The 26700-nt window shown below is 44.9% G+C and overlaps 1 protein-coding gene across 1 annotated transcript in view; it reads right to left on the minus strand.

The window, feature by feature from the left end:
• Positions 1-26700, minus strand: part of LOC147727726 (alpha-2-macroglobulin-like) — a 1118600-nt gene that overhangs the window by 836076 nt on the left and 255824 nt on the right. Inside the window, exons 4-7 of the mRNA XM_086961723.1 lie at positions 13459-13511; positions 4044-4064; positions 3277-3445; positions 1819-1903 (exon numbers count right to left, since the gene is read on the minus strand). Coding sequence (XP_086817849.1) covers positions 1819-1903; positions 3277-3445; positions 4044-4064; positions 13459-13511 — 328 coding nt within the window. The remainder of the gene's footprint in view (positions 1-1818; positions 1904-3276; positions 3446-4043; positions 4065-13458; positions 13512-26700) is intronic.

Below are 26700 nucleotides of genomic sequence, written 5' to 3' on the forward strand. Positions count from 1 at the left end.
GGCAGGGGGCACTTCCATCATGGCTGTGGAGTAATTTGCCCTGTCAACATGGTGGATGACTGCCTCCCACCAACATTTAAATAAGGCCTTATGTTTTGTCTTTTTTTAATAAATCGATCTTATTAGCATGACCATTTATAAATAAGGCTCACAGGGTTCCATTTTTAATTCTTTTTACATATAACTCGAGATGGAAAACAATATTTTTTACTTTCTGTATTTATTTTAAAAACAAAAAATAAAATTGGAACTTATTGAGTGGATTTGCCTGCTGGTGATCATAGCTGACAAGACAATGGCTGTGCAGACTGACGGGCTGGCAGCATGAAGAGTTCAAATAGGGGGATGATATTGCCTAATTAAGCTAGAATGGCTGCAACTAGACCACAACTGCTAGTAATGAAAAGCCAAAGGTTTTAGAGGATTTTACCTTTGTAGTGTATATGACTACTTATGCCATTAAAACATAAAAGGTATCCAAGTGAGAGTGTACATTAGTAGGTAACATGCACGAGAAAACACACTAGTTGCAACTTTTGTTTCAAGAGCAAAGAAAAAACTGATGATGAATACCAACAATTACACAAAAAATCAATATTGGCAAATGTAAATGAAAGTGCTATAGAAATGCTGCAGACAATACAGATGGAAATGTAAAAAATATAAATTACATGAAACCGGAGCCCTCTTTAAGAAATTGGGCTCAGCTCGCACTATGCTATTAGCAATATACTAAGTGCAAGAGTGTGGTACTATGATTTGTACAGTTTTTAACCGAAGTTTGGTTTATTTGCATTAAACTTTTTAAATATATCCTTTTTTTAGCTTTAAGATAAGGTACAACCAGACAACATACCAGGTCACTCAGTGTTGACGATTAAAAGGGAATGGCCCACATGCATCAACATGGCCATTTGCGATTCCTTATTAGCGAAAAATAAGGAATAGCTAAGAAGGAATCGCAAATGGCTATGCATGAAGAAATTGCTAAATAAATTGCGATTTCTTAAAATTCCTTAATTGCGACTCGCAAATTGCGAATCGCAATTAAGGGATAGCTCCCTATTCATTCCTGTGGGCCTAGAGGCCCATAGGAATAAATGGGAAGAGATTCTCAATTTGCGATTAGCAATTTGCGAATCACAAATTGAGAATGTGATTTCAGAGAGGCAGGGGTGTCCAAAGGACACCCTGTTGCACCCCTGAAATCAATCTGTGCACATATATTGTGCACACACATGCCCTAAGGGCATGTGTGTGCACAACATGAAACTTTGAAAAATGCACAAAAGTGCATTTTTCAAAGTTTTCGCAAATTACCATGAGGTTCAACCTCATGGTAATTTGCTCCCCCTAAGTGCGAATTCGCTATTTTTTTAAGTTTTATGCATTGCATTTAAGAAGTCCCAATTTGAGATTCCTTAAATGCAATCGCAATTTAAGAAATCACAATTTTGTGATTTCTTAAATTGCGAGCAATACAAAAATTGTGATGCATCCCAAATAATGAAATTGCATTCGCAAACGGCAGAATTTTGCGATTCGGACCCTTTGCGAATGCAATTTTCAATGATGCATGTGCCCCTAGAGTAAGACCATCAAAGATGATTGGTGCAAATACAGACCAAGGCAGAAGAAACCAGTATCTTGTGCCTGTATACTCATGCTTTTTATTCTTACTCACTCTATTTTCTTGTTTTCCATTCTGGTCTTTACACCCCTCACTCACATTGTTTCATGTATGGCAACCCTGTTTATCTTTTAGATTCTTACATGTTCCTCATTCATTATACTCAGGTTTCTCCATGTTATACTCACAGTGCACAGACTTTCACATTCAGTTCTGTCTCCATTACGGTGATCTTTTGGGGCACCTTCACAAAAACCTCAAACTTTGGCAGAACTGGAAAATGAAAGCAGTCGTGTTAATGGCGAATAAGATAGGGAGCAGTTTGTTGGGCAGATAAGGCCCTGCCTTCTTTGATACTGAAGAAAAGGCACATGCAGATGTGAGACTCATGCTAAACCCATGCATATGTATTGATGAGCCTGCTCATTATCTTGTAATACCAGCCCGCTTCTGAAACAGTGTTTTGCATATGATATAAAATGCTGTATGCCTCCTATATCGATCCCAGTCAATAGCTACCTGACAGTGCCCCCACTCCCACCCGGACAATATATCTTAAGTAATACTTTGATTGTTGTTCTGTAGGTAGTCTAGCTGCTGTGTAATCACTGGTTGCCACTTGCTTTGACTACAAAAGCCAATGCCTTCAATTGAGCGTGCTTACTAGGTGAAACCCAAGTTTCCCAAAAATATTGGAACTGGTTGCTGAGCTACTATCAGAATTAAAGACATTTGACTGAATCACGCATTGATGTGCTTTTTACCCACATGGCTTTCAAGAGAAGAAGACAGCAATTTCAAATTACAAGTGGGCACCAAGCAGATTTTCCAGTTGTGCAGGAAATTGGTCAAATGAGCATTATTTGGTGTACAATAGTATGTTCCTTAAATCTGAAGCCTTATCTTTGAAGTCCAGTGTTCAAATGTATTCAATAGCCAAACAGCGAGACACGCCGGTTAGCTCCCTATTACTGGTCAATAACAGCCTTCAGGAAAAGTTTCCAAACTCATCTTTTCTGAGATGCCTGTGCCTCAGGATTGTGTCCTCCTGTCTTACTTTCTTAAGATTGATCTCTCTCATGATACTGTGTACACGTTTTGCGACTGCCTATGCTTGTTTTACTTGAGCCTAATATTTACAGAGATGCGTTCATGTCGCTCTATCAACTATTTCTTGTGTATTTGCATCTCACACAAGCCCTTGTAGGTTCTCATCATTTAATGCCACACTGAGGTAAAATATAGCCTTATAGCCCACTATACCAGTAGTCAAAGGACCTGAACCAGAGTAATAGGCCCGATCCGCAGGTGAGAACCTATAATGAGAGTGAGGGCCTTTAACAACAGGTATAGACCTAGGCAGAAGGGCAATAAGGCTATTCGAACCTTCCATGCACTAAGGGTAGACCGTTTTAAATTAAAAGGGAAGATACAGAAAGATACAGAAAGACAAACATTAGGAAGTTACAGAAGAAGGCTTACACCACCCTTTATAAGCCGCTTGCCTCGGTTTTGTAACCTCTTCCTATAGCATTATGCAGCATGGACCATGACGTTCAGATCTGACTTTAGTATATTGTAACCCTTCTCTATTGATGATACTATCAAGCAGTTGGTGTAAAGCTTTATTGAACAGTGCTCCTTACCGTACTCCTCCACTATAAATGAATGATCCACTGTTGCGGCTCCGACCCGCGTCACGCTTACTTTGTATGATCCCTGTATAGGTTCAGTTGACAAAGGAAAGGAGAGCTGCGTGATGCCCCCTCCTGTCGTCACTTGCTGCCATTGATAGACATGGTTGCGCTGTGGGTCCTGAAACAAGACAGAATCACCTTAATTATGATGATAAGCAATTGCTCCCCCTCTGCTTAATACTTTGAGCACGGCACTTTGCTAAGGGCGACATCACTCATAAAATCAAATGTCAAATGTGTGTCATCCGTGACAAGGTTTAGCTTGACAGCACTGGAAGCTGCACTCTTGCTTTTGAGCAGGAAGCTGCAATTACTTTAGTAGCATTAGTACGACTTATCCAATACTCCCACAGCCATGAGGGTACCATCAACAGTTTTTCTGAAGGCCGCCCCATGTGAACAGAGTTAAGGTTTCATGAGGCTTTGGACCGACCAGTCTCCGTACTGTCGAAGTGTAGGTTGGTCTACAAAGCATATTCAGTGCTTCACATTTTTTCTGACGTCTATTACAAGCTCTGTGTGAACATGCCATTAGTGGTGGGGCCTCTTGACCACCGTTTAGCATAGTGAGAATGCCAACTTGCTCCCACTACAGGGCAGATCAGGCCATTTGTAATAAGCATAGCAGGAGGTCACAAATTAAACACAGATGCTGTTGTTATATTCTGATTAGTAATTGTTAAAGTAATCTAGCTTTCAGCACACGGAGTACTCACCTCAATGTAAATCAGCGGGAACTGGAAAACAGAGAGAAAAGTGAAACCATTACTAACTTTGCACAAACAAGCGACAGTTTTTTAAATTTATTTATTTGCTGTATATCGACATATATTTGTAATGCAACACGAACTGCCAAGCAGCATGTCGTGCCTGATTCACAAAGCATATTTTCTGTGTGTACGTATGTCTTACTCCTAGAAATTCACAAACAGGCCACATCTAATCCAAGAGTAAAACAAAAATGTTTTACAGAAGGCGCTTTGAAAATCGGACCACTGGGGTTTTTAAAACATAGGTAAGGTTATTGTATGTTCTATTTCAAAAGCAGTCGTTTATCAATAACTGCCTCTATTTCATTTTATTGATTGGTAATGAAAGGATGTAATGTGACATCTAAAGGGTTGAAAATCTGATTCATATCTGTTATGCCAACAGTATTCCACATTTAACCTAAACATTAGCAACTTCTCTTTTGGTTATTCATTAGCGGAATAATTGCCTACTAAGGTATCTTAGAAAAGAATGAGGTCAGGTTATAAATCTCTCATATTTACCGCCCCTAGGTATGGTATAATTGTAGTCAGAAGACTCTCCCTAACACCCAAGGCCAGGATTGCTGTAAGACCCGCTGACTTCTGAGACTGTGGTCTGGCGTTGGAGCGCTGTAGGGCACAATGGGCCGGAAATGTAAATGGCGATACCAGTGTTGTGTTCTGTGATCGGGGAGTGACTGCCTTAGGGGTAACACCTTGGGGCCTACACTCCGGGGCATCTAAGTCTACCCAGGCCTAACACGTGGCCCTAGAAATAACTGAGGCTGACTCGGGGAATAACTTCGTGGCTCTCCGTGCGCGCGTCTGAATGCGTACGTGCGTGCGGGGCCTCTCTTTATTATAGTAGGTCACATGACTCAACGCTGCACGCTCCTGGCGTCAGGGGCGTGCCACCTTCAAGAACATAACGTTCCTCCTAAAACAAGGAGAAACAACAACAACAACAACAATGTCGAACAGTCTATCATAATGTCCTTCATAGACACATTCTGTTTCCAGATATGATTTCGAACTGGCGGAGCATGGTTACAGACATTGCACTCATATAATCTTTTCTTGAAACAGTCTTACGTGAAAAAGTCGCGTAGCCGACAGGAGGGTGTGGGGTTTCTTCTCAGCCTGTGTTGCGACCCTCTCTGACTCGGAATGTCTGTCTCTGTGACTGGGGCCGTTCCTGGCGCCTCCCTGTCGGCCCCATCCGGATCTGGCATGTCCTCGAGGGCCCCAGTGCCATCACCCGCCTCTTCACTCACTGCTCTCGAGTTGCTACTCTGGGTGACCTTGTGGCTGGATGTTAGTTCCTGGTGTGACGGATTAGTTGCAGTTTCAGTTCCATTGGCAATCCGTGGGGGACAGGATGCTGTGGGCTCCGGATGGAAGTGTTTGAAATGGGATACGTTCCTTGTTACTGTCTCCCGTCCCCGGACCACTGTGATGCGGGTGCCTTTTACGCCGATCACTCGCCACGGTCCTTTTTCATAGTTCAGCCTAAACTTGCCACTGGTTACCCTGTTGCGAAGAAGCACTACATCGCCTCTGTTGAAGCGTGTCATCACCGCCCTTCTCTTCTGGCTAATTTTGGCAAAAGTGTCCTTTCTTTTCTTCGCAATCCTATCTTCATTCACCCTTTCCGGTGACCACTGTGGATGGTGAGGGATGGAGTCAGTCACCACTCGCCGCATGAGGAGATGGGCTGGGGCTATCCCCGTGGTTGAGTGTGGGGTTTGCCGGTAGCTTCGGAGAAAGGTGAAGATGGCCATCTCCACTGACTGGCCTTTGTCATCGGCAATGCTAATGACTTTGTTCAGGGTTCTCATAAATCGCTCTGCCTCCCCGTTGGCTTGAGGCCAGCGAGGGGTGATGCGTCGATGTCGAGTGCCGAGTGATGACAGATAAATGGCCAAGTCTTGTCTTTGAAACGGGGGCCCATTGTCCGTGCGGAGCTCACGCATGGCCCCGTGAGTGGCAACAATTTTCTCTATTTTTGGGATGACGCTCTCAGCATTTGTGCTTGTTATTATCTCCACTTCAGGATATTTAGAATGGTCATCGATCATTACCAACGTGTGCCTTCCATCCGGGAGACTGCCGAAGTCCATACTGACCCTCTCCAATGGTTGTTGGGGTCGGGGCTCCACTATGATCGGGGCTTCCAGAGGAGCATCTCCTGTAACTTGACAAGCGGCACACGACCTCACCACCTTCTCTACCATGTCGTCCATTAGGGGAAACCACACTTTTGTCCGTAACCAGGCTTTGGTTTTAACCATTCCCTGATGGCCCACATGTGCTAGTTGTATCACCTGGTCAGTTAGAGCCGTAGGTATTACTAGGCGATGCCCTCTCAGCAGGCACCCTGCCTCGTCCTCCTTGAGCTCTTCCCGGACGTGATGCAGGCTCTCCATGATTTTTTGAGCTTCTGGTGTGAGCACCTTCCAACTATCCTTGGCTCTATGCCAGTTCGCCGTTCGGAGGATCTCTTTGGCCCTCAGGAGACAGGCATCCTGTGCCGTTACATTGGCAATGTCCTCTATGGAGAGGGGACGCGGGCATGACCGCGCGACCACCCACTTGACATATGCCTCTGTTTCTTCGGCCTCATCCATTTCTTCCGGGGTGGCTGGCCTGGGATGTCGAGAGAGATAATCCGCTGGGTTCTTTGCTCCGGGCTGGTATTCGATGTTGCAGTTATATTCCTGCAGTTGAAGTAGCCATTTTTCGATGCGAGGCGGCGGCTTTGATGAGGTTCCCGAGAACAGGGCCACTAGCGGTTTATGGTCAGTCACCACTGTGAACGGCTTGCCGTAGACATACAAATGGAAGTGCCGGCACCCCCAATAGATGGCAATAGCTTCTTTCTCAATATTGGAGTACCACTGCTCTGTGTCTGTGAGAGCTCTACTTGCAAAGGCAACCGGTGTCCAGTCCATTTCATCCCTCTACTTTTGCATTAGGACGGCTCCCAGTCCTGCCGGCCCGGCATCTACCGCTATGAGGGTGGCGTTTTGAGGGTCAAAAAACGCAAGCGTGGTGTTACTGGAAAGGGATTCCTTGATGTCTTGGAAGGCCTTCTCCTGCTCCGGTCCCCAGGTCCACGGGGTGGAGTCCTTTGTGAGGTCGCGTAGGGGAAGTGTGAGATTGGCTAGATCTTTGATGACCCTCCCGCAATAATTAACCATGCCAAGGAAACTCCGGACCTCGGTGACAGTCGTGGGGTGTGGTGCGTCTTTGATGTCCTTCACTTTGTCAGGGTCTGGGTTGACACCGTCTGCCGAGAAGACGTATCCAAGGAACCCTATCTTGGTTCGTAGGAATTCACACTTCTCTCTATGGAGCGTAAGCCCTGCGTCTCTTAGCCTGCGAAACAGTTGTGTTAGTCGGTGATTGTGTTCCGTAATGGTGCGGGCGTGTATCATTATGTCGTCGCTGACGTTTATCACCCTGGGTATGCCAGCGATCAGTTCTTGGATGACATTCTGGAACACCTCCGCTGCACTGGAGACCCCGAAGCTGAGCCGGGTGTACCTCCGAAGACCAATGTGGGTGGAAAAGGTGGTTATGTTTCGCGACTCCTTGTCCAGCAGGAGCTGGTGATATCCCGATCGTAAGTCTAGCTTTGAGAACCAGCAGGCCCCAGCCATTTCTCCGATGAGCTCATCAATGGTGGGGGTGATGTGGCGCTCCTGTTTTATGGCCGCATTGGGGAGGCGCATGTCCACGCAGATCCTGACTGCCCCTGGCTGTTTCGGTTTTCGGGTGACTACGATGGGCGACACCCAGGGGGTGGGACCTGAGACCTTTTCGATGATGCCCGCCGCTTCCAGTTTGCGGAGTTCCTCTTCCACCAACGGCCGAAGATGGAATGCAATGCGACGGTGTCGCAGAGCCACCGGCTGTACTGTGGGGTCAACGTGTAGGTGTATCTCACGGCCCTTGAAGCGTCCAATGCCCTCGAAGAGGTCCGGGAATTCTATGAGGAGTTGTTGTACTGATTCCTCGTGGACTCCGAAGGCGAATGTTACCACGCCCAGGTCTTCGGCTGCTCTGCAGCTCAGTAGCATGCCTTGTCCTTCTTCCGACACAAAGATGTTTGCTCTGATAGTCTTGTCCCCATGGCGGACTGCCGCTCGGAACTTCCCTCGGATCCTGAGGGGGATGTCCTGTCCATATGCAAAGACAGTGATGGGAGTGGGGCTCAGGGCCGGAGGCGTGGCCATGTTTCTGTAGAGTGAGGTGCTCATGAGATTTATAGACGCACCCGTGTCCACTACCGCCATTATGTCCTGGTCCGCCACCTGGATTGAACATTGAGGCAGTGTTCTGGTGCGACGGGCGGCGGTGCCGATCATGTGTACTTTGTGCACCGATCGTTCTTCCTCCTCGTCGTCATCCATGTCGCTGTGGCTCTGTTCTCCTTCCGTTACAGTCTGTACTGCTTGGCGTGGCTTACGGAATCTTTTCGATCGGCATACTTTTCGAAATGGTTCATCTTGCCACAACCTGAGCAGCGTTTTCCCCGTGCTGGACATTCTGGTGCCGGGTGACGCGGGCCTCCGCAGTATCCGCATGAGTGTCCAGATGCCCCACCCTGTGCGGGTGTCGTCTTTTTGTGCCATTTGGATGGTGTTTGGACATGGAGCTTATTGACAGGTTCCACTTTAACAGTAGCTTGCAGTGCGGCTTCCATATGCGCTGCCCTGGCCTTGGAGAGTTCCTTCGTGCGGCCGAGAGTTAGGATATCGGCCAGCGGCTTGCCAGACTCTTCCAGTATTCTTTCTCTCATTTTGGCAGAGGCGCAGCCCTGTATGATTTGCCCTCGGATCTCTTCTGTTACATCTTGGAACCCACATGTCAGTGCCAGCTTTTTGAGTCTGGTGTGGTAGGTGTCCAATGACTCTTCCGGCAGCTGACGCGCTTGTCGGAATACAAAGCGTTCACAGTCTTGATTGGCCATGGGTTCGAAGTGGGCATTTAGGGCGTTTATCAATGTGTGATGGGTTTTGGGGGTCGCCTCTGTGAGTGTCCGAGCAATGGAATGGATGTCCTTGCCACCTAGGTGGAGCACCATGGCCCGCTTTTGTTCCTTGTGGACTTTCGTGGCCTCGAAGAATACTAGGAGTCTGTCCACCCACTCTTTCCATTTCGGGGCGAGAGTCGAGGGCGCACCCTCCACCACAAACGGTTCGATGGGCGGAATCGTAGCCATCGCCCAGGGAGCGCTTGATCAGGCCTTCGACGGGCCGGGGCAGCACCGGAGCCGGTGCGCGAAGGGGCCAGATGTGGGCCTCTGCTGGGCGCTGGGCCGTCGGCACCCGAGAGTGGGCCGGTCCGTGGCTGTGGAGTATACTACAGGGAGCCCGGGAAGGCGCGTGCGACCGGCGCACTTACCACGGGCGAGCAGGGCCAGCAGTGGGACAGGCAGGCGCCGCGTCCGCCAGAAGCGTGAGATGATGCAGGGCGCCGCCCCGATCGTCGGGCCAGGTGGACCGAAGCGCGCTTCACGCACGTGCCGAGGGGCCCGGTGCGGCGCTGGGTGTAAAGCCACCGAGGAGAGAGTGTGCCTATTGGGCAGTCGCACCGATGCGCGCTGCAGGCTGACGCTGGGCAGCACGGCTCACCTGCGATTCCCCAGGGGTGAAAGTCTTCCCTCCAGGTGCACCTTGTGAGGGTGTGTGACGCCGCGAGGCACGAGCACCACGAGCCAAGGGATGTGCTTGCAGCCGCCCCACGGGACAGCGGGCACACACACACCCCGGGCGAGGATCCGGCAACCACCCTCGTCGCCAATTGTTGTGTTCTGTGATCGGGGAGTGACTGCCTTAGGGGTAACACCTTGGGGCCTACACTCCGGGGCATCTAAGTCTACCTAGGCCTAACACGTGGCCCTAGAAATAACTGAGGCTGACTCTGGGAATAACTTCGTGGCTCTCCGTGCGCGCGTCTGAATGCGTACGTGCGTGCGGGGCCTCTCTTTATTATAGTAGGTCACATGACTCAATGCTGCACGCTCCTGGCGTCAGGGGCGTGCCACCTTCAAGAACATAACAACCAGCTCCCCATGACAAAGATAGATTGTAAGGCAGAAATCGCCTCTTTCGCCAGGCAAGCTGTGGTTCTAGGCCATTGGTTAACGCTGCAACACCTTAAAAGAGTATAGCATTCTCAACATGCCAACTGTAGTCAAATTCGCAAATAAAAACCAGTGAATTGGAGTGAGACTGAAAGCTTAAATGGAAGCAGAAGAGTACGGAAATTAACGAATATGGGAGCTACGTGTTTTCAAGAAGCCAAAAAGTGGATGGTGAGGAGAAGGAATGAAGGGGGACATCTCGTAAGAGGACACCATTCATTGTTTGTAGAATCATCAAGTTATACCTGTATAATTTGATCAGGCGAGGGATAGTTTCATATATGTCACTGAAGACGCGCTATTAAATGGGTCTCTGTGTTTCAACTTTATTTCTAAAAAGTAAAGTGCAAACCATGTGAGAGTGCTGACCACAATACTAAGTTTCATAGCTTTCAAACACTCTCATCTTAAGTTTACATACCTCCAGGTGCACCATCTGGCGCCGCTGGGAGGGGAGGAAGAAGTTGTGGTCACTATGTTAGTGATCCACGTTGTTTTGAAAGCTATGAAACTTAGTATTGTGAATGGTTGACTAGAGGCGTACAGGTTGTCAATAAAACTTTATTGTTTTCTTGCATCCTATACAGAAAAATAACAAAGCCCTGATGAGAGGGTTTGAGAACTGGTTACTCGAACCTGAAACGCGTCGGCATATCTACAAGAGCTAACTATTTCATCAATTGCCACAGAAAAATAGACATACTCTGTGTTGCTCTTGTTATTTGACATTGCTTTGTTTTTGGAATAAGAAATTGATTTATAAACAGTGATAAAACAAATGAAATTTTAATGTTCAATGTTTACTGTCATTTGGATGTATTTTTGCTTTGTGTGAGTTTTTTTGTAAAGTTTGCCTTGTTTGTAATGTAATGATTACATATGTGTATTTTCTTTTGTCAAAAAGAATAATTTTCTAAAAAAAAAGTGTTACTAAGCATAAGTGATAGGTATAAATAAAAGTACCTGACCAGATTTAATGAATTTTTTCATTTTGTCTTTAGAATAATTACATTATAAATAAAGAGTGTGTGGGCACTTTTGTTTTTTTGTTCTGGCTTAGAGTGCAGCAACGTAGAGTGAAGTGGAGTGGCACAGGGTAGATTGCAGAGGAGTAAAGTGGAATAAAGTGGCGTGACATGCAGTGGCATAGAGCAGATTGTTTCAGATTAGAGTGTAGAGTTGTTGAGTGCAGTGTCGCAGAGTAGATTAGAGTGGCATAGAGTGGATTGGTACAGAGTGCAGTGGCGTAGAGTGGAGTAATGCAGAGTACAGTAGTGTAGTGGTATAGAGTGCATTGGCATAGAGTGCAGGAGAGTGGTGTAGAGTGGAGTGTTGTGTGGTGAAGTGTAGTGGCATAGAGCGCAGTGGGGCAGAGAAGAATGGGGTAGAGTTTAGTGGTGGAGAGTTCAGTGGTGGAGAGTAGATTGCAGTGGCATAGATTGTTGTGGCATAGAGTATAGTGGTGTCAGTGTAGTTGCGCAGAGTAGCTTCTTTCAGAGCAGAGTGGAGTGGTGCACGGTAGAGTACAGTGGTGTAGAGTGCAGAGTGGATTAGAGTGCTGTAGAGTATAGAGTGGATTGGCATAGAATGCTCTGGCATAGAGTGGAGTGGTACAGTGTAGGGTGCAGGGGCGAATAGAGTGCTTCGTTGTAGAGCCGAGTGGTGTAGAGTGCAGTGGCGAAGAGTGAAGTGGTGCATAGTAGAGTAGCGTGGGGTAGAGTGCATTGGTAGTGGCTTAGAGTGGAGTGGTGCACAGCAGAGTGCAGTGACACAGTGTGGAGTGGCATGGAATGGAGTAGCGTAGTGAGGATTAGAGTGGAGTGGAGTAAAGTGGAGTATGCAGGCAGCACATCTTCAATTGAAATGACCATTACATCTGCACAGACACACAGTTTTATTGATAAAAGTACACAGTGCACAAACCATAATGTGTGGAAATATTATCACCTAACATATTGATGTGTTTTGATCGTTTTAAAATATTTGTTTTTTACCACACTTCAGAATTATCAAAACATGTGTTTTATTTGTGCTTTTCTAAATGTGATATATTCTCAAATATCTGTGCAGTTCAATTACAGCCATTTAAATTTTGTTGTGTGCTATCAAAAAAATACCATTGTACAGCCTTCAGCAAGCACAACCCCAGTAGCCAGCATGATAGTCACATAAATCCTCTCACTTTGAAGTCAGAGAAAGAAAAGTAAACATCATGCTCCCTTGAAGACAGAGCCTGACATTTGACCTCTGAATGCACAGCAAATGTGACAATATAAGAACAAGATTTAAAGGTCTGTTTACAGAAATCCAGAACTGGTGGAAGAATACAGTAAATAGGACCTGGGCAATGGAAGGGATGACCTCAAGCTGGACAGCCTAAAACAAACTGGACACAATTACGATTATGGGTGGACAGCACCCGACCAACCATTGTTGCAGTCCACCCGACATCTGCTGTTGTGTTCTGCCCGCCGCATTGTAGGCATCTGGTGGAGGGTCCGTCTTGCGCACTTCCCGTCAGAGCATCGGAAACACACATAATCACATGATGACGGAGTAAAGGCTGTCGGAAAGTTACTTTGGAGGCCCTAGCAGGGACCCTTTTCCTCCGGGACCCCCCTATGGAGCCTGACATCTCTGCACCATGTGGCAGGCACCGCATGGTGCCTGCTACAAGGTGCAGGGATGTTCAAAAACATCAATTTTCCAATTGCATCATGTGCTGCAGGCCTTTACTGCCTGCGGCACAGGCTGCCACTGCAAAATGGATGTTTACGACTGCTCATAGGGCGGCTGCATCCAAATTGAGCAGTTGGAACGGCCGACCTATGGTCGGGTGGTTCCAATCCACAACCGTGACCGGACATCATAATCAGGCCCATAGAGCCAGCAAATGTGAGCTACTAACCACAAAGCCAATGGGTGGAATTAATTCCCAGAGAGACTTTCCGAATGTCCCCAAGATGTTGTTAGCAAACTACACAGCTGCGCTGTTTGGTAGACTTGAACCTAAAAAGTAGGCATTGCCACTGCAATAACCTCTGCATTTTCACTGACTTGCTAATTGTGACAGTGTTCATGTAAAAGTTAACCGCATCTAAATTCTCAAAAAGTTGACACTCTTGAAACTTGAAAGTTCAAATGCAGAAAAATAAATTTAAGTAGAGTATACAAAGGCTACAGAATTATTTTATCGAGGTCTACTCTAATGGCAATTTTTTTGCTTACCGTTTCGTTCACAGGAAGGAATCCTTCATTCAAAGCAACAACCCGGAACTGGACTAGAATAGGAAAAACAAATAGAGATAAAACCTCTGAATATCACAATTACACATGTTCCAAAGCTGGTTTAGCTTTCCTATGTTGTGCAGGATAATTGTGATGATCGCCTTGGACTTGATGACCACACAAAGTCTTCAGAGACCAGGGGTACACATTACAAACATAAATACTAGTGATAGCAAGAGTATAGTAGGGCCAACAGCAGCCCATCACAAAAATAAAAATAAACTTTTCCTAGAGCACACTTACATAATAAAATGCAAATGTGCACAGTTTATCAGTGCCTCAGGTAATCAGATGGTATAGACCGGTGGTTCTTAACCTTTTGACATCTGTGGAGCCCCACTTAATCATTACTGGAATCCAGAGTCCCTATTATATTATTACTAGAATCCGGGGACCCCCATTGAGTTTTTATTGAAATCCGGGGACCTCAGCTTAAACAATTTGGATGATTTGAACAGCAAAATAATACCAAAAATTATGGAAACATTTATCCATCAAACCAATGCACATATGGTCAAGGGCCAGATGTACGACCGTGGAAATAGTGCCTCGCAAATTGCACGTTTTTTGCGACTCGCAATTTGCGAGTCACTATTTCCAATGTACAACAGTGTATTTGACACTGTTAGAGATTCCCAAAGGGGTCGCAAATTGAGAGGCTCATGAATATTAATGAACCTCTCGCAATTTGCGACCCCATTGGGAACGGCAGGCCCTCCCAGGTATGGTGGCCTGCTGGGCTCAGCAGACCACCATATCAGGGACTGCTTTTAAATACAGCAGGTTTTTTTATGCAGCCAGTTTTCCTTAAAGGAAAACGGGATGCATTTAAAAAAAAAATTGAAATGTTATCGTTTCATTTTTTAAGGGCAGGCAGTGGTTCCTGGGACCACTGCCTGCCCTATAAAAATATTTTTCTCTGCATTTGCAAAGGGGAAGGGGTCCCCTGGGGACTCCTTCCCTTTTGCGAGTGCATTACCACCCTCTTGAAGAGGGTGGTAATTTACAAGTGTTTTGTGCCTGCAATTGCGGACGCAAAACATTCTTAGATAGGGTTGCGCTCGCTATTAGGAAGGGAACGCCCCTTTCTAATAGCAAGTCGCAAAAACCTATTTTGCGAGTTGTAAAAAATTGCGAGTTGCAAAATAGGGTTTGTACATTCCCCATGCTGTTTTTGTATGCGCAAATGGGTTCACAAATGTAAATGTACATGTATTTATATAGCGCAAATCACCGACCCGGTATCTAAGCGCTTGCTTAGGGAACCCGTCCTGGTATTCCCCTGTGAGATAACCCTGGCAGGGTATCCACAAGGTGAAAGCCAGGCATCCCACCGCGAGGGTCCGTTGTGGAGATTAAGCAAGCTATTGCCCAGAGTCGCATAGTGTGAATCCATGAATCGAGTAGGCACCGGAGCGAAAATTGTCAAGTCCATGGACATTTTTGGACACAAGACCCCACCGAGCGGAGAATTGAACCCTGGTTCCGGGCTGACCTCTGCTTCCAGGTCTGCCTCCACTAACCAGTGAGCCACACTTCTCACACACAAACCTGCTTGCACATGCAAAAATGGTCGTACATTTGGCCCTAAATATTTTATTTACTTCACAAAAAATCAACATTTTAATTTTAATGGGAGGGTTGGAGCTTTTCTAAATTCATTTCCCCCATACTCCATATTATATTCTGTTTGATTCTCATGCACTGTTACTATGAATCAATCTGAGGGTACAAAATTAATTTTTAGTATCCAATTTCAAATTACTTCACATTTACAGAACGTTTTAAAAGTTTCAGCTTTGCAATTTGTTTGTTTGTTTAAACACACTTTATGAATTTGTTAACATTATTTAATGTTCTTTCTTGCAGACTCCCAGTGGCCACCAGACCACAGGTTAAGAAGCACTTGCATAAACTACTGTTGCTTGCCTAGATTCTAGAGTCATTGAAAGTGCGGCGCAAGGACATGAAACAGAAAGGGATAGGGCTTGTTGACATGTTAGCAAATGGTTAGACTAGGAACATGGTTAATGACTGCATCATTGGCCACATGCAGCCAGGGGTAAATGGCTGTTAATTGCCTTTTCCTTTCATTACAGCCCTTCATTTTTTCCATGGCTCCATAATTTCGGATTGGGAATTAAAAAGCGCCATTATGACCGTCGGTAGTGAGTAGCTTTATAATAAAATGCACTCTCAGAATGGTGCAATAGTGCTTCATTAACAGTACGTGCAAAGCAGAATGTCCGACACACCACAAACAATACTGTGAACACATCCGAAAACTTCACTTTTAAAGACAGGGGCGTTCTAAATGATTTCCCAAATTGTAATAATAAATAGAGGAGCAATCGGCAATCTATTTAAAGTGTATTCTTGATAGCAGTGGCCTGGTAGAAAACTCTTGATATTTTAATTCCATTGCAAGAAGGAAGACATTTGTAATCATGTTTTCTCTTTACAGTTTAGGGTTAATTTATATGGAACTAATGACGTTGAAAGTGAGAGGCATTCCCTCCAGCATTAATCAGTCTTAAATTGGCAGACAGTCGGTATGTGATCAAGTATAAATTGATGCTCAGTACCATAGTCAGGGGAGAGAGTTTACAAGACAGCTCATTTACAACCAGAGAGCTGGCCTGGCAAACCGGACACTCTGGTAGGCTGCTGGCTAGAAGGCTGTTTTCAGGGTGGGTTGAACTGTCATGGTCCCAGTGGGTGGTCAGAAAGTCCAATTGCCCCATTGTAGCCTCAGCCCCTGTCATTGCTCCTATCTGGTTGGGCAGCACGTTTGTTACCCTAGCCCAAAGCATAACACTTTTAGAGACAGCAAGTTTTCCAGGGCTGGGGAAGCTAGAAACCTATATATAAAACAAAGCTACAGTACCTGTGCGTACATACGCCTGTAGAGGGTTTCTCCCCAGGTAAACTGAAGTAATCAGAAGGAAGCTGGAACTGTAGATTCTTATGTTACTTTATTAATTAAGATGTTAAGTCATAAGTTATAACGACAACCCCATCAGGAGCAGCTGTCCTGCTGCTCAGCCCTCACCCAACTGACATTCACAGCACACCAACATTCCAATCATCTAACATCCCACAAGTCATACACACAAGCTGAGCAGCAGGAAGTTGTAAGATACAACATTATCTCCCTTCGTTGGGAAATTAAAGAAAACAAATAAAATATTGACAACATGTTAAATACAATTGAACAATAGATTCAATAAATACAAACAAAGCACCAGTAAGATGAAATGTGCAATGTAATCAATTAACAATAGGTACCCACATACCTCACTTCGCAACCAACAACACAAAAAAAAAAAACGACGCAAGAAGACACATCCTATCCCTTTCCATACAGACCCACGCGCACAACAGTCTGAACAGGTATCACATGCAAACCATTACTTCCTGAAATAAGCAACAAAACCACATCCAACATCCATACGCCACAAACCATACCAGTTGGCCAGACCAGCACAATAAGCGACACACACCCGAACAACCCTATACACCAAATATATCAGGAAACAACATGTACACCTCATGGCAAATTAACAAGCACAAATAAACCCATTCAAACCCAAACAACACAAGACAATCCATACACACGCAAGACAACCATGCGTGCGAGGGACACTGCCAACGCAACCTTGACGCGCGAGGCAAAACACATACCCAACACAACCCTGACGTGTGAGGGACACAACTGCCAACGCAACCCAGATGTGCGAGGCAAAACACATTCCCAACACAACCCTGACGTGTGAGGGACACTACTGCCAACGCAACCATGACGTGCGAGGCAAAACACATTCCCAACACAAAACCCTGACTGTGAGGGACACTACTGCCAACGCAACCATGACGTGCGAGGCAAAACACACTCCCAACACAAAATCCTGAAGTGTGAGAGACACTACTGCCAACGCAACCATGACCTGCGAGGCAAAACACACTCCCAACACAACCCTGACGTGTGAGGGACACTACATCAATTACCAAACAACACCAGAACTGAGTGACACAACTACAAACGTCTCATACCACTCAACCAAAGACTAAAAATAAGAGATTTAACCCTACTGCAGTCACCCCATATACAACACAAACAAATGAAAGGCATACCACCCAAACATATCACCTTAATAAACCTAAAACGCAGTTGTGTTGAAGACCTGAGACCTTAGACACAAACACGAACTTCTGACAACATTAATTTTTTCCTGTTGCGTTTCCAGTTCTGGGACACTTTCTTTTTTTTCTAGTCACTTCTGGGCTCACAGGCCGGCTACTGTACATCTCCTTCTTAATTTTACAAACTCGCTGGTGTTTCTGGGACCCTTGTGCAGTTCCTGTAACTTGAGCCCATTCTACTCTTCAAAACGATTTTCATCTGTGCAGCTAGCCGTTAAAAAAAAATGTTTTCCATGAGCACTGTTGCCGTGTGCACATTCTAAATTGAAAACGATGACAGTACCTGTTTCTCCACACAAACGGCATAGCGCTAAATGTCATTTCGAAAACAGCCTTGGAAATATCACTACTTGACAACAAACAAAATATCTCTGTTTTGTCTTTAATATTCCTTGGATTTTCGCGCACGGGTTCTTCAACAAATCAAGCTTTTACTTCTTTTCTTCTTTTCTTTGTTCCAGTCCAATACTCCTTTTCCTTTTAGTTATTTCTTTAGTTTTTTTGTTTGCATGCGTAGATTCTTCTTCACAGTGATCACCAAATGTCGCCAAAGGAAGTAATCAGAAAGAAGCTGGAACTGTAGATTCTTATGTTACTTTATTAATTAAGATGTTAAGTCATAAGTTATAACGACAACCCCATCAGGAGCAGCTGTCCTGCTGCTCAGCCCTCACCCAACTGACATTCACAGCACACCAACATTCCAATCATCTAACATTCCACAAGTCATACACACAAGCTGAGCAGCAGGAAGATGTAAGATACAACATAAACACAGGGGAAAGGGTGTGGCATAACGGCCAGAGCTGCAGACTTGACATGGGGAACCAGGTTCGAGTCTCCACGTTGACTCAACATCCTGTGACTATGGGCAAAGCACTTAATCTCCCTGTGCCTACCTAAAATTAATGTGATCTTATGTAATGTACATGGTGTGCAAGTAAAGCACTCCAATACCGTCGGGTCGAGTTCCCACTATGTAAAACGACAACAAAAAAGAATATGAAGAAACATGTGAACGCGGGAGTGAGGGTCTGCAAGTTACTTATTTTGAATAGCAAAAACAGAAGGAAGAGAGAAGGGCACTAGGGTAGGCTTTTGTCTATCTCTATAGAAGTATGTTATGCAGGAGGACAGTTTTTGTCAAACACCTGCTTCAGCTCTCACCCTACAGCTCATGGTACCTTCTGCAACCCAAGCTTCCTCTGAGTAGCCGAAAGAGGAGAGAGCAGGGGAACAGGGGCGTTGTAAGCTATAGTTAATCACAATTTGGCAATGCTGCAGGCCCTTAAATGGTGCTGACCATACATGGAAAAGTGGACTCTGACATGATTATCAATGAGGTTGCCTAAATTAGAGCAAAACAGATGATTGCATACAGTGGTCTGCTACAAATAGTGGCTTCCGAACTGATGATGGTACTGCACCTGCCTATCCAGTGCTGCAGAATGGTAATGACGCTTTCCACAACAACAACGTAGTTCTAAGCATGACAATAGTGAATTAACCAATGCATTACTGTTTTATCATACTGTGGAAACATAGACATGTCCTAATAATATATGATTTTCAAACTGGAGGAATATAGATACTGGTATCATACTAGTACCTAAAACCAAACCGAATGTATGACTCCTGTGTGATAAATTACATATACCTGAACGATAGTCCTGGCACCCGCAGCAGTCCTCCAAGAGAGTGACCTGTCTCCTATCACCCTCAACGGTATCAAAAATGTTGAAAATCAATGCTCACCAGTAACCTCCTAGCATTTTGAGACATAGACATACAGGACCATCTACAAGTTTTAATAGCGTACATCACAACACTCTTACATTCTTCCACCAGAGTTGAATAGGCATCATGACAGACAAGGTGGAGGAGGTTGCTCTTGAATGATGTAATATGTAAAAGAGAAGACACCGTTTGGGCTATACACAAGACAGCTCTGCCTTGGAATGTTAAGATGCAAACTGTTGAAACTTGTAAGAGGGTCCTGTAAGATATGAATTTTACCCAAAAGAATACCAATGATTGAGATCAGCACATCGCTAGAGCAAGAAAAAGAGATGGGGCACAAAAATATGGTTTTACAAAAAAAGGACATTAGACCTGATGCCTACTAGCACCATGTTTCCGGGTGCACTACAAGCACGAATGCTGGAAAGAAATATTACCTCGTTCGTGGGATCAGGCGGAGTTTCAAAGTGCATGTGGCTGTGTGTCCTAACTATGAGGTATAGTCCTTGACCTCACAACTATCTTGGTGAATGATTTAAGGGATTTTCCTGACCTAAAAAGCAAATTATAATAGGAACTGGCCAATAGGGCTGATGAAGTCTGTAATGTTTTGCATATAGCCGAAAGACAGCCTCAACACTATTTTGATGAGCTGCTATACTGTTGGCATCCTGTTAGGTGAAGGAGAAATAAAAGTAAGGATACACATACAAGAATATGAGCAAACAGGAGAATATTGAGTGCATTGTGAATTTGAATACAATGATTATATGTCCACAAAAGATGGAATAGATGGATATGTTAATCTGATGTGTTTATAATAGCAAAAGAGAAGAATTATGACTGAGGCATTGTTTTGAAATTATGATGTCAATTCCGGCCATTGATTAGTTGGTTGATTTGTTCCCAAAAGAGGTTGGAGACCTTAAGTTTACAAGCATGAAGAAGTTTCGGCCACATATGTTCTTGGTACTCTTTTTTTGGCCAGTATTATGTCCTTATTAAACTTTTTTCTTGTTTTTGCAATTAGAAGCAGGAGTTCCTGGTGGAGTTCTGGTCCCCAAGATCGTAGTTGTCTGAGATACTTATGTAGTTGTTGTTTTTGTTTCCTTAGGCTATTGGTGAACCAGGCTGCCCCTTTTGGGCTTCCTGCTTTGTGGGCGTGTGCGTGCTTGGAAAAATTCTTGTTAATTTCATAAATAAAAGACTGCCAAGCTTTTATGGTCAATGTTTCGGAGTTGGATCTTTCCAAAAGACTGGTGTATGTACTTGTGATGTCCTCGATGTTATCCTTGTTCCAGCGGAGGCTTTTAGGTTATAACATTGTGTTAAAGATGATAGCGCCTTTGCTTTCTCTGAAGTTGCAAAGGTTTTTATTAGAGTAAAGGATTGCGGTTAGTGGTCACTTTCCGCCCTGTCTTTTATTTGGAAGTTTGCGATATACGGGAGAAGATCGTAATCCGTAAAAGTGTACTCAATGGTAGAGCGTGTTTTTTAAGTAACCCTGGTGTATGCGGCGGGCCGATCAGTCGACCCTCGACCATTGAGTACACAGATTGAGAGATCTTTCAAGCGGGCTGCACATCTCTTACCAGATGTGTCCTGTCGATTAAGAGCTGGTGTGGCATCTGTTTTGCCCTTGCTCCTAGCATATTGTAGATTCATATTGAAATCGCCCGTTAGGATGATATTAACATCTGGATAGGCGAGTTTTAATGTTGTTAATGAAGTAATTAATTGTTCAGTTCTTAGCCTCTTTTATTTGGATGCAGGTGAATATAGATGTTAAATATGAGCAGGCTATAAGACACAGAGACATCAATTTTAACGCACAACATCCAAGAACAATCTAAATCTATAATAGAAGTGTGTCATGGGATTTCTGTTGAAATAAAGGTAGAGAGACACCCTTTTGCTCTTCCATATTTTGTGGCTCTCTTAGCAGGGTTCAAGAATTCTTTGAAACCAGTTATTGGGGATGGAGTTTTCGGCCAAGATTCTTAAAAAAGGAGAATATTGTACTGTGTAATAAAGTCCATGAAATCGGGGTCTTCTAATTTTGAGTGCAGGCCGTGCAAATTCCAGGAACAGATGTTACAACCTTGATGTGCGTGTGGAGCTATTGGTGAGGTAGTTCAAGCCATCCCCAAGGGAGTGCCTTCTGTGTTTGAGTCCCGAGGACCCGAAAACAGACTAGCGTCAAGATGATCAAAGGTGATGGTAATATTCCTGGTCGGGTACTCTTTACTCTTTATTTGGCTATGATCATCCGGGCCTTTTGTGCCTTTTAAAAGACTCTCAGTATAAGGTGGTGGTTGTAATAGACTAGGGTAAAGAGGAGGGGTTATCTTTTTTAACTCGATTCCGCATTTGGCGAGCGAGTCCTTCTGCTGCCAAATCTGTTCGAAAAGCATATTGTTGATAAATGTGGCTGTTGTGAATTCTTGACCGATGAGACTCAGATTGTTATTTAACTCAATATATATATATAAAATCTTTATTCGGCTTATTCACAATGGAAAAACCATAAAAGAGCAAAAAATATCATACAATGTAAAAATACATATGTTACATAATGTTTCATATAAAATTCATTTCACAGTTAAAAAAGAGTTAATCAAAATGTGCAAGGAGCCGCTTAAAGTAGATCTGACGAGGATTTTAGAGGTTCTTTCTATGTTTCATGATACATTTTAAGAAACTACTAACAAAATAACAGACATTTACCGTTTCCAGCATTTGCAATCTTAAGAGAGCGGGTCTGCACTGTCTCAACCCCCAAGATCTTAATATCGGTAAAAGCCAGATCTTTCTATGAGCTTGATGGTATTTACAGAGCAGGATCACATGCAGGTTCGACTGCGTTGATAGACCATCACATGGACAGGGCGGGAGTATGGCATTCCAACAGATTTGTGACGGAAAGGTGACCATTCTAAAGAAGGTATTTAGCCTGAATCTTGTGATTAGCATTCTCTCGTAGGTTGATGTTTGGAGTGCCAGATACGGGTGAATGTCAAAGGCTACTTGGATCATGTTTGCATGGATAACTGCCGTTTTTGAGGAATTGGATGCAAGTCTTAAAGATTCCAGATGACTTAGTGCTTTCTGTTTAAGATCTTTTTTCGAGATGTCCGTTATAGATGCCGGGTCCGAATAGTAGTTCTCAAAGCCTAGATCGTTAAAAAAGTTCCTAACATATAGGAGCCACTTTATTTTTGCAGAATTGTCCATGTTCATTGAGTCTGCAATGATGGCTTGTGTCAAAGCATTTTTATCTGACTTCCAAATGCGGCGCCACAACATCAGAGGTTCTATTTTAATTAGGTCCTCTAAGTAGGGTATAGCTAATTCTAGGTGCATTGCGTAGGTTGAGGTGCCTTTGGGGGTAGCTAACAAGAATCTTAAAAAGGTGTTTTCTGCCTTCTGGATGGGACTAATGTCAGTGTACCCCCAGACTCCCGCACCATATGTTGCGATTGCCTGGCATTTGGCGTTGTAGATCTTGAGGAGCTCTACTGGTGGTCTTTTGCCTAATCTCTGAGAGAAAGTTATTAGAGCGGCAATTGACCTCCTGAATAAGAGTGCCCTTGTGTTCACTGCTTGCTTCCAGCTAAGTTGGTCGTCTATCATGACCCCCAAATAGGGATAGTGGGGGGTAGCTTCAAGCTTTTGATTGTTGAGCAGTGTGGGATTTATTCTTTTTTGGCCTCTACCAACTGTCATTACGAACGTTTTTTTCACGTTCACCTTTAAGTCAAGATTGCCCATGAAGGACGTGTACCTGCTCACTGCTTTCTGGAGTTCTCGGGGGGTTCGTGCGAGGATAACAGCGTCATCCGCGTAGAGCAGGGCTGGGATCAGGCGGCGATTTATGCGTGGGAGGTCCTGAGCCCCCCTCAACATCTCCTCCTCCAAGCCGTTGGTGTAGAGTGAGAAGAGGAAGGGGGCCAGGACACATCCCTGCCTGACCCCACGCCCTACGCTAAACGGTGACGTCAGCTCTCCATTTACGCCAAAGCGCACTCTGGCTGTTGCCCCGGTATAGAGCTCTCTTAGAAAATCTAAAAGGGGTAGATCTACTCCCAGTTGAGCTAAGACCTTCCACAGCTTTGTGTGCGAAACGCAGTCAAAAGCTGCGGAAAGGTCGACAAAGACCATATATATCTTAGTAGGGATGGCCTGTGTGTATTTGCCCATTATTAGGGTAAGATTGAGGACCTGCTCTAGTGTACCAAAGCCCTCACGGAAGCCGAATTGAATATCAGAAATTATGCCCCGGTCCTCACTCCACTGCTGAAGGCGCTCTAGGATCACTCTCCCCACTACTTTCCCGAGCGAATCCAGCAGTGATATGGGCCGGTAGCATTTTACGTCTTGCCGGTCCCCCTTTTTGAAGATGGGAACCATTATTGATTTTGTCCAGGAGGTTAGGATTCCCTCGCTCGCTGCCGCTGTACAGACTCTAGTTAAGATGGGGGCCCAGAGGTCTTGGTTGCTTTTAAAGAAGTCCACAGGGACCCCATCAGGTCCTGGTGCCTTGCCTGGTTTGCTACTCTGCAGTGCGTCTATGAGATCTGGGATATCAAAAGGAACCAAAATGGGATAGTTGGCCTTAGGAGGAGGGGATTCTGTTGGTGAAGTGTTTTTGAAAATCTCCTCGAAGTGGGAAACCCATGTATTTTCGTCGATAGCGACTTCTATTTTCGGGGTATCCTTTTCGGTGAGATATGGAGTTCTGACTGTGCGCCAGAAAAGCTCGCTGTTTTTTGAGACTGCACCTTGGTGGAGATCATCCCATAGTTTTTGCTTAAGTTGGGCAGTTCTCAGCTTTCTTTCCCCTGTGTATTGGCGCCTTAGGAGTTGGATCTGGGCTGCATCTCGTGGGTTGTTTTTGAGTGCGGATTTTAATTTTGATAGAGCCGCTGTGCAATTATGATTAAACCACTTTGGTTTTGTGGAGCGGTTTGATTTGGGTTTTGAGGTGAGTAGGTCCTTTATGGTATCTAATATTAAGTTAAAATTTCTCAGGACTTCCTTGTGACTAGTTGCAAGATCCAGGCATTTCACAATATTTGGGTAGGACCGAGTTATTAGTTTTTTCGTTATGTCAGATGGGTTAATTTTAGCCCATTTGATTGTGAGTCCGTTACGTTTACCAACCTGGATCTTGTTCTGTGTGAGGGTAGTCGCCATCTCCAATTTGTGGGAGGAATTGGATGGCATAGATAGTTTTATTATTAAGGCTGAGTGATCACTGAGGGGAGTGACAATGACCTCAAAATCTTTGAGTTTATTCATGAGACTTGGGGAAAGGAATATGAAGTCTACTGTGGTTTGATGACCTCTGCCCACATAGGTCGGAGTAAATTTGTTTGGGTCTGCTTTTAGATGGTTAACAATGTGGAGATCCAGGTCTGATAGGACGGTGTTAATAATATTTCCCAGTTTAGTATGAGCAAGGTGCGCTAATGGGACGTTGAATTCGTCCACTATCCCACAGCACAATAGGTTGGGGGCTGTGCAGGGGTGGAGATTGAAGTCACCTCCCCAGATTAAGTGGGTTGCCTTGTTTGCGGATCTCCAGTGGTGAACTTGTTTCAGTTTGTCAGTTAAGGTAGTGAGAAGAATTGTGAAGTTTTCTTCCGATAGGTTATTGTATATATTGGTCAAGATGATTGTTTCTTTGTTAAGCAGGGTGAGTGAGAGGATTTGGTGATTAGCGTCCTGGGAGAGTGTAACCACTTTGTTGAGAGGTAGGGTATTTGAAATGTAAATTGTTAGCCCGCCTTTTGGTCTACCCATTGTGCTGGTTAGTGCTGGAACAGAATAGGTTTTGTAGCCTTGTAGGTGTAGTTCTTCTACAGACCATGTCTCCTGGAGACAAATTATTTGATATGGGGTTAGAAACTTCTGCGCAGATCCATCCTCGATTTTATTTCGGAGGCCCGCGATGTTCCAATAAGAAGCTGTGATAGATGAAGAGTCATCACCAGATTCTTCTTTTGAGGTTATGGGTTCCTTGTTGCTGATAGCTGGGGAGGTAGTGAGGAGCTGTGGAGGGGAGGATAGTTGAAGGTCAATTGGAGAGATTTCTGTTAATGGTCAGTCGACCATTTCTAGGCCACTATACCTATTGTTTAGCGGGATGTTGTGCCATGGGTCCCATCGAGGTTGATCTCTGTGTGGGGGCCATTGTGTGTAAGGTCTTCTGTCGTCACACCTTCCACCCTGGTGACGTTGTCTTACTGTGTGCCAGGAGTAATCTGGCTCATATAAGTTAGGGGGACCAAGATATCTGGAATTTGATAGGTCGTCCTGCATGGGGAATGGAACGGACCAAGGAGGCTCCTGCTCCTGTATGTAGCCGTCCACTTGCCTAAAGGGATAGAAGAAGGAGAGTGACTTGATCTTAATTCCTCCGTTTGGGGTGATATCTTCCCATGCGCAGACATAGTCCGCTATTCGTGGGTCCTCAAATGTGATTGTTATGCAATCCCCAGGAATGGTTTTTCTAGTGCTGCCCACCCACGGTACCCTGGCTACAGATCTAATTCTTCCGCGCCGGGAAGATGGAATCGGGCGGTTGGTCTGGAGCCAATGCTGGGCCTTATTTTTTAAGGACCAGACCGGTTCTGGGGTGAGATCTGTTAATTCGGGAACTCCAGCCATGACCACCACGTAGGGTGAGGCCTCAGGAGGGAAATCTGCTGGGAGTCTTGGAGGGCCAGGATTCCTCGCAGTATTTCTCTTGGGCCTATCCGCAGGTGTTTTTGGTGGTGCGGGTGGAGGGGGTAATGTTTTCGTTGTTGTTTTATTCACATTTTTGCCTGGGGTTTTATTGGCGGAGCTACTGGGTGCAATCGGGGTCGCGGCAGTTGTAGGTGCCGCACCTGGGGAGGTCAAAGTAATTATCTGTTGTGAATTGTTAGTGGTGCTTGGGGCTGCTACGGTTTTTATTGTTTTGGTCGAATTTGAAGTATTTTTGTTAACGGGCACGTTTGGAGTGGTTATCCGGAGAGTCTTTTGTTGTGGGTTGGGCAAAGATGGATTAGCGTTAGATGCGTTAGTATTAGTTGATTTTTTGATATTATTTCCTCCTGTTTTTTGAGGGCATGATGGGAGAGTTAGCTGTTGATTTTTTAGAAATTTGGAGATTTGTGACTCTAGAGTTGCTAACCGGTGTTCTAAGGGTTGTAATGCCTGTTTAACTACGCTGGCTATGCTAGAGAGAGTTAG

This window comes from Lissotriton vulgaris, chromosome 3_1 (assembly GCF_964263255.1).
Source record: "Lissotriton vulgaris chromosome 3_1, aLisVul1.2, whole genome shotgun sequence".
In the NCBI taxonomy this organism is placed as follows: Eukaryota; Metazoa; Chordata; class Amphibia; order Caudata; family Salamandridae; genus Lissotriton; species Lissotriton vulgaris.